Source organism: Arachis hypogaea, chromosome 3 (assembly GCF_003086295.3).
Source record: "Arachis hypogaea cultivar Tifrunner chromosome 3, arahy.Tifrunner.gnm2.J5K5, whole genome shotgun sequence".
Classification (NCBI taxonomy): domain Eukaryota; kingdom Viridiplantae; phylum Streptophyta; class Magnoliopsida; order Fabales; family Fabaceae; genus Arachis; species Arachis hypogaea.
The window spans coordinates 103458594-103469318 of NC_092038.1; the positions used below are offsets into that span (position 1 = coordinate 103458594).

The 10725-nt window shown below is 32.3% G+C and overlaps 1 protein-coding gene and 1 non-coding gene across 2 annotated transcripts in view; one reads left to right on the plus strand and one right to left on the minus strand.

Annotated features, from left to right (window-relative positions):
• LOC112790831 (uncharacterized) overlaps window positions 1-8341 on the plus strand; it is a 34532-nt gene extending 26191 nt beyond the window's left edge. Inside the window, exons 2-7 of the mRNA XM_072231982.1 lie at window positions 5361-5542; window positions 5933-5983; window positions 6088-6191; window positions 6599-7607; window positions 7747-7818; window positions 8057-8341. Coding sequence (XP_072088083.1) covers window positions 5361-5542; window positions 5933-5983; window positions 6088-6191; window positions 6599-6653 — 392 coding nt within the window. The 3' untranslated portion in view covers window positions 6654-7607; window positions 7747-7818; window positions 8057-8341. The remainder of the gene's footprint in view (window positions 1-5360; window positions 5543-5932; window positions 5984-6087; window positions 6192-6598; window positions 7608-7746; window positions 7819-8056) is intronic.
• Window positions 881-988, minus strand: LOC112793261 (small nucleolar RNA R71). Its single transcript, XR_003197963.1, has one exon. It is a non-coding gene; the product is annotated as a small nucleolar RNA R71 (small nucleolar RNA).
• Window positions 8342-10725: the final 2384 nt, after the last annotated feature.

Here is a 10725-nt window from a genome sequence, read left to right on the forward strand (position 1 = left end):
AATAGTTTTCAATCATATCTCTTTGATTTCCAATTTCAAAATCTTTTTCAAAATCACTTTATTTCTTTCTCAAATCTTAGTATTCGAAAATCAATTACCATTTTTTTCAAAATTTCTTTTAATTAATTCACTTTAATTTTCGAAAATTTCTTCCCCTCTTCTCACATCCTTCTATTTATGGACTAACACTTCTCCTCAATGCACAATTCGAACTCTATCTTTCTAAGTTCAAATTCTTCTACCTCTTCCTTCTATTATTCTTTTCCTCTGACACCTCAAGGAATCTCTATACTATGACATAGAGGATTCCATATTTTCTTGTTCTCTTCTCTTTCATATGAGCAGGAGCAAAGACAAAAGCATTCTTGTTGAGGCTGACCCTAAACCTGAAAGGACCTTGAAGCAAAAGCTAAGAGAAGCTAAAGCACAACTCTCTGTAGAGGACCTAACAGAAATCTTCAAACAAGAAGAAGACATGGCAGCCGAAAACAACAACAATGCCAACAATGCAAGGAAGGTGCTGGGTGACTTTACTACACCTACTCCCGACTTCTATGGGAGAAGCATCTCTATCCCTGCCATTGGAGCAATCAACTTTGAGCTTAAGCCTCAATTAGTTTCTCTAATGCAACCGAATTGCAAGTTCCATAGACTTTCATTGGAAGATCCTCATCAGTTTTTAGCTGAGTTCTTGCAAATCTGTGATACTGTCAAGACTAATGGGGTTGACCCTGAGGTCTACAGACTTATGCTATTCCCTTTTGCTGTAAGAGACAGAGCTCGGATCTGGTTGGACTCACAACCTAAAGAAAGCCTGAACTCTTGGGAAAAGCTAGTCAATGCCTTCTTGGCAAAGTTCTTTCCACCTCAAAAATTGAGTAAGCTTAGAGTGGAAGTCCAAACCTTCAGACAAAAGGATGGTGAATCCCTCTATGAAGCTTGGGAAAGATACAAACAATTGATCAGAAAGTGTCCCTCTGACATGCTTTCTGAATGGAGCATCATAGGTATCTTCTATGATGGTCTGTCTGAACTGTCCAAGATGTTATTGGAAAGCTCTGCTGGAGGATCTCTTCATCTGAAGAAGACGTCTTCAGATGCTCAAGAACTCATTGAAATGGTTGCAAATAACCAATTCATGTACACTTCTGAAAGGAATCCTGTGAACAATGGGACGAATCAGAAGAAGGGAGTTCTTAAGATTGATATTCTGAATGCCATATTGGCTCAGAACAAAATATTGACTCAGCAAGTCAATATGATTTCTCAAAGTCTGTCAGGAATGCAAGCTGTACCAGGCAGTACTAAGGATGCTTCATCTGAAGAAGAAGCTTATGATCCTGAGAACCCTTCAATGGAAGAGGTGAATTACATGGGAGAACCCTATGAAAACACCTATAATCCTTCATGGAGAAATCACCCAAATCTCTCATAGAAGGATCAACAGAGACCTCAACAAGGTTTCAACAACAATAATGGTGGAAGAAACAGGTTTAGCAATGGCAAGCCTTTTCCATCATCTTCTCAGCAACAGACAGAGAATTCTAAGCAGAGCCACTCTGACTTAGCAACCATGGTCTCTGATCTAATCAAAACCACTCAAAGTTTCATGACTGAAACAAGGTCCTCCATTAGAAACTTGGAGGCACAAGTGGGTCAGCTGAGTAAGAAAGTTAATGAACTCCCTCCTAGTACTCTTCCAAGCAATACAGAAGAGAATCCAAAAGGAGAGTGCAAGGCCATCAACATGGCCAAATTTGGAGAGGAGAAAGAGGCAGTGAGTGCCACTGAGGAAGACTTCAATGGACATCCACTGGGCTCTAATGAGTTCCCTAATGAGGAACCATGGGAATCTGAGGCTCACACTGAGACCATAGAGATTCCATTGGATTTACTTCTGCCATTCATGAGCTCTGATGAGTATTCTTCCTCTGAAGAGGATGAAGATGTCACTAAAGAGCAAGTTGCTAAATACCATGGAGCAATCATGAAGCTAAATGACAAGTTATTTGGTAATGAGACTTGGGAGGATGAACCCCCTTTTCTAACCAAAGAACTAGATAACTTGACTAGGCAGGAATTACCTCAAAAGAGACAGGACCCTGGGAAGTTCTCAATACCTTGTACAGTAGGCACCATGACCTTCAAGAAGGCTCTGTGTGACCTAGGGTCAAGCATAAACCTCATGCCTCTCTCTGTAATGGAGAAGTTAGGGATCTTTGAGGTGCAAGCTGCAAGAATCTCACTAGAGATGGCAGACAATTCAAGAAAACAAGCTTATGGACTTGTAGAGGATGTTCTGGTAAAGGTTGAAGACCATTACATCCCTGCTGATTTCATAGTCCTAGAGACTGGGAAGTGCATGGATGAATCCATCATCCTTGGTAGACCCTTTCTAGTCACAGCAAAGGCTGTGATTGATGTTGACAGAGGAGAATTGATCATTCAAGTGAATGAAGAATCCCTTGTGTTTAAGGCTCGAGGATATCCCTCTGTAACCATGGAGAGGAAGCATGAAAAACTTCTCTCAAAACAGAGTCAAACAGAGCCCCCACAGTCAAACTATAAGTTTGGTGTTGGGAGGCCACAACCAAATTCTAAGTTTGGTGTTGAACCCCCACATTCAAACTCTAAGTTTGGGGTTGGGAGGTTCCAACATTGCTCTGAGTATCTGTGAGGCTCCATGAGAGCCAACTATCAAGCTACTAACATTAAAGAAGCGCTTGTTGGGAGGCAACCCAATGTTATATTTATCTATTTTCCTTTGTTATTTTATATAGGTTGATGATCATGGGAAGTAACAAAATCAATTGAAAAAGAAAAAACAGCATGAAAAACAGAAAGAAAAATAGCACACCCTGGAGGAAAAACTTGCTGGCGTTTAAACGCCAGTAAGGGCAGCAAATGGGCGTTTAACGCCCAGTCTGGCACCATTCTGGGCGTTTAACGCCAGAAAGGGGCACCAGACTGGCGTTAAACGCCAGGAAGGGGCAAGAAGCTGGCGTTAAATGCCAGAAATGGGCACCAGCCCGACGTTTAACGCCAGAATTGGCAGAAGGAGCATTTTTGCTCGCCACTTGGTGCATGGATGAATTTTCTTTGACACCTCAGGATCTGTGGACCCCACAGCATCCCCACCTACCCCACCACTCTCTCTCTTTTTCATTCATTCACCAATCACCTCAACACCTCTTCACACTTAATCGATCATAACTTCAGCTACATAAGTCCAAATAAAGCGGTTCTAGTTGCGTTGGAAAGCTAACATTTGGGGCTTTGAAAAGATATAAGATTTGTTATTGTTTCCTGGCATTTAAGGATGCGTACACGTGATGTACGCATACACATCGATGCTCGAATATGACTCACTAAAGGCAACTCGTGGCCAGTGATTTCTGAAACATTTTGGGCCCAATCTAACTCATTTCTGATGCTATTTAACCTGAGAATTGAAGAGAGATGAGGCAATTAGTTAGATAGTTAGTTTTAGTTGAGTTTTATTAGGCTTTAGTTAGTTTCTAGTGAGAGAAGTTCTCTCTTCTCTCTAGAATTAGGATTAGGATTAGGTTTAATTCTTCTCTAGATCTAGGTTTAATTCATGCTTTGATTTACTTTTTCTTTACAATTTCTTGTTCCTCTACTTCTCCTCTCTCTAATTTTATACTTTACTCCTTGTAATTCTTTACTTTTATGTTGATGCACTCTTGTTTCTTCTATTTCTCTTTTAATGCAATTTATGATTTATGTTCCTTTATTGTTGATTTGATTTGTTGATTGTTAATTTCTTGCTATTAGTAATTATAGATTTACTTTTCTTCCAATTTTATCTTGCTTTCCTTTGATACCTTCCAAGTGTTTGATTAAATGCTTGAAAAGATGTTAGAATATAATTTTCTCATCTTGGCTTAAGTAAAGTAATTGATGACACTTGAGTTATCAAACTCTCTTGTTGATTGATAATTAGAGATTGCTAATTTACTTGAATGCCACTAAACAAGTCTTTCCTTAGGAATTGGCTAGGACTTGGGGAATCAAGTTAATTCATCCACTTGACTTTTCTCAATGGTTAGAGGTTAACCAAGTGGTAGCAATGAAGAATTCTCATCACAATTGATAAGGATAGCTAGGATAGAACTTCTAGTTCTCATACCTTGCCAAGAGCTTTGTTAGTTGTTAGTCTATTTCCTTTGCCATTTATAATTCTTGTCTATTATCTCAAAAACCCCAAACATACTTCATAACCATTAACAAGAACATTTTATTGCAATTCCTAAGGAGAATGACCCAAGGTTTGAATACTTCGGTTTATATTTTTAGGGGTTTGTTACTTGTGATAACTAAATTTTTGTATGAAAGAATTATTCTTGGTTTAAAAACTATACTTACAACGAGAATTTATTGTAAATTTTTAGATCACGCAAAAATCCATTCATCAATTAGTGCATATTATAGTATAATTTGAAACTAAATTAATTCACAAAAGAAATTCAGTTGATATTAAATTAATATTATTTTCGTCAATCATATATTCTTTCTAAAATGTTCAGACAAATTTAAATAATGTCTTGATTTTATTTTTAAAAAACTATACTATAAGATCACCAAGATGATAAGCGCTTTGCTTTTTTAATCAATGGTGTTGAGTTTAAGTTTAAGTTTTATTATCCGTATCTGTTTAGTTATTTTTATATTTAAAATAAAAGATATATTGTTTTTTTTTTAAATAAAAGATGTAGTTTTATTTAAGTTAAAAAATAAATGGGCTTTTATTACTTCATGACCTTTATACCAAGCATACAAAAGCCAATAAAGTTTTAGAGAAATATTGAGTAGTGAACAAATTATTTTTGTAACTAAATTTATTTAGGTTTTTTTATGCGTCTTTTTTCTTTCTCTTTCTTTAGCTAAAATTTTTAATTATTAATCCTTAAATTGTTGGATCAACTTAATTAGTTGAACTTGATTATTACTAAAATAATTTAATCATATAATATCACCGAAAATTTTATTATGATATAGTTTAAGATTTATCACTACACTAAATTAAATGAATAGCACACTTATTTTATGACTCTTATTTAAATAATCGTTATTAAATAAAATAGTGACACTTATTTATATAATTTTTTTAGCGTCACTAAAAATTTAAGTGTTCTAGTAATAAGAAACATAGCAATTTATTCGTTTTTCACTTTTTTTTCTTTTTTATTTTCTATTTCTGAGAACCATTTCTATTTTTCAAAATGAAATTGAATCGGTGCTTGTTAAACGGCACTGTTCGTGAATCACTATCTCTGAACTCAAGCAAAGTTCAAAATCACTAAACCAAAACCCTAGGTTCTCCCTGCAACGATTCTGAGACAGTGCCGCCCCCGTCCGTGCTGTCGACGCCTCCGTGTCCTCTCTTGTAGCCCAGGCCCTCTCTTGTAGCTCGGCGTCCTCCTTCCCGCTGTCCCCGTTCTCCCTGGCTTCTCTGTTCGAGGTTGGAGTAGCTTGCCACCGTGTCGCCGGTCGCCGGTCGCCGTTCGTGTCTCCACCGAAGGTTAGTGGCTAGAAGATTTCGAATCTTTTGCCATCGCTCCGAGGTCAATCTTTCCTCTATTACTCTTCTTCCATTTCGAAAGATCTGTGCATGTTCAATTAATGTTTCAAAACGCCTACTCTTCTGTTACCTAGGGTTTGGATAATCTGACGTACATAAGAAACTATAGGCAAACAGAAAAAGAAAAGAGAGCAAGATCTGGTTGTCTAGGTTTGAGTTACTTTGAGTGTTGTGTTCAACTAAAGATCTGAAATCTTGTATTGTTTATTTTATTTTCTTTTTAAAGTATTAGATTAGCATCAAATTTGTGTGTAGTTGTACTGAGTTTCTGTTACTGCGTCATTGTCATGCTTTTGAAGTGTTTCAATTTGCTTTTGTTGCTGGTTATAGATCTCTGATGGCTTGTCAAGGGGAAAGAAACTGGACAAAATGGAAAAATTGGTAAAAACAGTGGGTAAATCGTCGTTAATCGGTTACTATTTGATTTGATTATGTCATTTAGTATTTGGAGCATTTTTATTTGAAAGTAAAACTCTTTTGTGCAGGTAAATAAGCTGTGGAAAACAAATATGAGACATCAAGATTCGTCTCAGGTTCTGAACAAAGATATTATATATCATTTTGTTCCCTGTCTTGTGTATTGCAGAATGTAGGAGTTCTCTATCTCTCTTTTCTGCATTTTTTTACTGTTGTTTCCTGCATGCCATTTAAATGCATTCCACTTTTTCTTTGATGCTAACCATAATAATAATGAATCATACTATAAATAACATTTTACCAATACTGATTGGAAATTGCTAGAATTGGATAAATTGGTAAAATGAGGCACAAACCATTAACACTCTTGAATTTGGTCTATGGAGAATGAAGTTGACTACTCATCCCAGTATTTCAAACTCATATTATTGATCCTGAATGTTGATTTACTGAGATCAAAGTAGTGGGTTTAAAATTAGAAATAAAAACCTTCTACTTACATAAAATCCTAAGTGCCTCTTTTTTGTTCAAAAAAATTCCATGTAAACTAAATTACTAAATTGTTGCCTGTATGTCTAGGGAGGAATTGAGGAAATGGTTTCTTTCTTTGGAATCTGCACTCTTTCACCACTGATTTTGTAATCAAACTGCTGAAGCTCAGGTAGTATCTACCTACACGTCATGGTTTTATATTTCAAGTATGGTATTTACTTATCATTTACATTGCTTATAAGTGCACATCGGGCCATCATGGAAGAATTTGACCTTCCTTGCAAGGCTATAAGCAATGTAGAATTTGAGGTAACGTTCTTGTTGCTCTTGTATTCAAAATTGTTATCCAAATTGAATTAAGTAGCCACAGGTGCCACTTATTGCCTAATAATTAGAATCTTTCAATTTTCAAAGCTTGAAAGAAAAATTGGGACAAATTGCACGTTCTATTGGTCATAACCTATCTTTATCCACTAGTAAGATTGCTTTAACTCTTTTCAACAGAATTATGTGCATGCTCAATACTGTATAGTGAATTAAACCTTGCTAAGAATATGCGAATCCACTACCAATGTGAATCCACTACCAATGTGGCCATTCTTAAAGTGGTTTATTTGTACTACCACTCTGTTCTAAAGAAATAATATCGTCAATTTTTAAAAGTTGTCGTTTGTTTTTCTAGTTGAATTTTACAAGTTATTTCGTGTTTTTTGTTGGTTTATTTAAAACTAATTGCCCATGCTTTTTCTTTTATTGATGATGGTGTGTTTCATCATGTTAGCTTTGCATATTTTGCAACTTTGATGTTAATTGATCTTTTTTCTTACATGTGGATATTTGTTACTAGCTCCATATCATTCTTCTAAAGCTACATAGTTCGAGATACACAAGTGCTTTTCCAAGGATAATGTTGGGGCGCAAAAATGTCTTGGATGAGGCTCGATTTTAGTATCAAACCAATGAAGCAAATCAACTGCAGTTGTTTGGGAATAGTGAGTTTTCGCGTTCCTTTTTTCATGGAATAATGGAAGTAGCTACTGACCCTGACTATAGGTTCGATCTAGCCATGCAGCCTGGGAGATTAGAGGTTGCAAAGGTAAGTTAAAAAATTTTCATGTGCCTGAAATAAGATAGCCTTTGACTTATAAAAGTTTTATAATGTAACTTACTGATTACTTTCTTGTTTCACTTTAGATTATGAGAACTGCTTATCCTTTTTTCTCCTCTTTGATCAGAGAATTGCCACGGAAGTACAGATTGAGTCTAAATGGAAGCAGTTGGGAGAATTATCCATGTCTACTGGAAAGGTGTTTTTCTTTATAGATGCTGATCATAGTAGGATTTTAAATATTAATTGTTATTGTCACTGTCAGTAATGATCCAGGGGCTTTGATGTTGATCATTCTTCTTAACTAATGTATTCTAGCATGGTTTAATTTCATCTTTATTAGCATGTTTATTTACTGCATTTCATGATTTCTTATAAAATTGTTATTAGCAATATTCTCCAAATGCATTCTAATCATTGCATTATCTCATTTGCAGAGGACAAGAGTTGTTTGTGAAGCAATTGTTGAAGCTGGATACTATTAAGGTTGAAGGTAAAACGAAATTGCAGAGAAAAGTTGAGGATTAAGTTACAAGTACAATTGTTAGCTTTATATGTTTGGATTAAGTTAGGATTTTTTGAATTTAGATTTTATGGAGTACGACTATGTAAAACTTGTAGAATTCAACTTTTAAAATATATTATTTCTAATTTGTAAAACTTGTGTGATTGAGTTTAAATTTGTTGAAATATAATGCCATCTATTATTTTGTTGGTAGACATATAAATTATTATTTATAATAGAAATAATTTTTGCAATAATTAATAAAAGAAAGCATTGATGCTGGAGAGATTATGACAGTTTAAAACAGTCACTAAATAAAGGAAAAAACTGTCACAGAAACTAGTAATTTAGTTACGGTTTTAAATAAAAAAAACCGCCACTAAAAATATTGTGATAGTTTAAATAATAACTAAATATACCTAAAAACTGTCATAAGAAATAGTAATTTAGTGACGGTTTAAAATAGTTATGAAATATAAGAAAAACTATCACACGAATTAGTAATTTAACGACAGTTTCAAAACGTCGCAAAAATACATCATAAAAAACACCTTTACAAGTGTTGCAAATTAGTGACGGTTTTATACTTCAAAAACCGTCACAAACAATTTAGCGACACTTCTTACCAATGGTGGTCCAAAATCATCACTATGTCAGCTGGCAACGCTCAAATCTGTGACGCTTTTTTTAACCGTCGCAAAATCATTAGTGACAGTTAAAACTGTCGCCAAGCATTAGAAAAAAACTGTTGCCAAAATGCTGTTTTGTTGTAGTGTATTTTTAAATTTTAAATTATAAACAATCGTTATATATATTTTGTTAAAGAGAAATGAATTTCATTATGAACCTTAAGAAGTTAATTTTGCATTCGAATTCAAAAAAAAAAAGTAAATAATAGAGATAAAAATAAGAATATATATTTTATAAATAGAAAAAATAAGAGTAGAAGTGTAGAACTAAACTATTTCTTAAAGAAAGAAAACAATATGTTATCTAAATTTTTTTATTTTATTATATTTTATATATTTTAAAATTAATATTTTATTTTTTCATTATAGTTTGGTGATATTTAAATTATAAGATATAAACTTATGACTATTTTTTGTCAAGTTGAATTTTCTTAAAATTATACTTTTTAGAATGATATTATTCATGCAACAAATTTTATATAGTAAACAATTTATATTCTTGTATGTCAAACATAATTTCTACGCGTGTATATACACATAGTTATTATGCCATGCACTACTTTTTTTTATCTAAAATCTAGCAGTTATTATTATTATTATTATTATTATTATTATTATTATTATTATTATTATTATTATTATTATTATTATTATTATTATTATTATTATTATTATTATTATTATTATTATTATTATTATTATTATCTCATAAATTCTCAGTTCTATTGCTTCAATAAAAAAAAAATCGAACAAATTACATACAATAAAGAAGGAGACCCATTTTTTTAATTTTATTTTATAAAAATTCAAGAATCAAATTAAAAAACAAAGTTCTTTTTTATTATTATAATTTTGATTATTTTATTAATATTTTTTATTTCTTTCTTTTAAATTATTAAATATTTTGAAATAGAAATAAATAAATATTCTATTTTAGAATAGAACGAAAAAATAGAAATATTTAAAAACTAGAAATAAAAAAATAATTTAAATTTTTTTGAATTATTTTACTCAACTTACGAGTTTCTCAAAAAATTTATTAATTTTGAATCATAAAATGGATAATTGTCATAGATGATTATAACTGTCATACCTCTATCCTATGTTTTATTTCATTTCTTTGGCAATAATAAAAAAAACTTTTTGAATTATGAGGAAAAGAAAAAGAATTCAATACATAAACGTAGCATTTAAAGAATATTTTTTATTAATCTTATTTTTCAATTATTTAATCTCCTTGTCTTACCAAGTTTCATATTAGTTAGATTAGTAAACAAATAAAAAAAGAGTAAATTACTAAAAGAATGAATAAAAAAGATAATAATATATGTATATGAAGAAATTCTTCCATTCCCAATATATTTTATAGACTCTCCCACAAAAAAAAAAAACTTAAAGATACCAATTCCAAAGCATCAATTACTTGTCTATCAATATAATGATTTATTTTAGCTAATTCTTTTTTATTTGTAATGAAAAAACTTCCATAAAAATCATCTAGATAACCACGATTAGATGACCAATTATATATAGCATTGATTATTTTTTGTAAAATTTTTTTTATGAACATTTTTTTAAATATATTTTTTAAGTTCAAATTTTCTAAAACCAAATAAACAGGCTTATAGATAAAAGATGCTATAAATATTTTGAGAAAAGACAGACTCACCGAAAATGTTGCATTTGTTAAAAATTCAAACTAATCGAAAAAATTTAAAAAATTTTGATGCAACAGATTTATAGAAGGGATTAACAACTTGGATAATATATCCAAATTTGTTCTTTCTTGGCTAAAAAAGATTCCTATTACTCCAAACAACAAGGTAAATAATACTAATATAAACATAGAAAAAAGCATAATTATTAATAAAAATAAAATAAGCTTTGAGGTATTGTGGCCAGAGCTTGACTA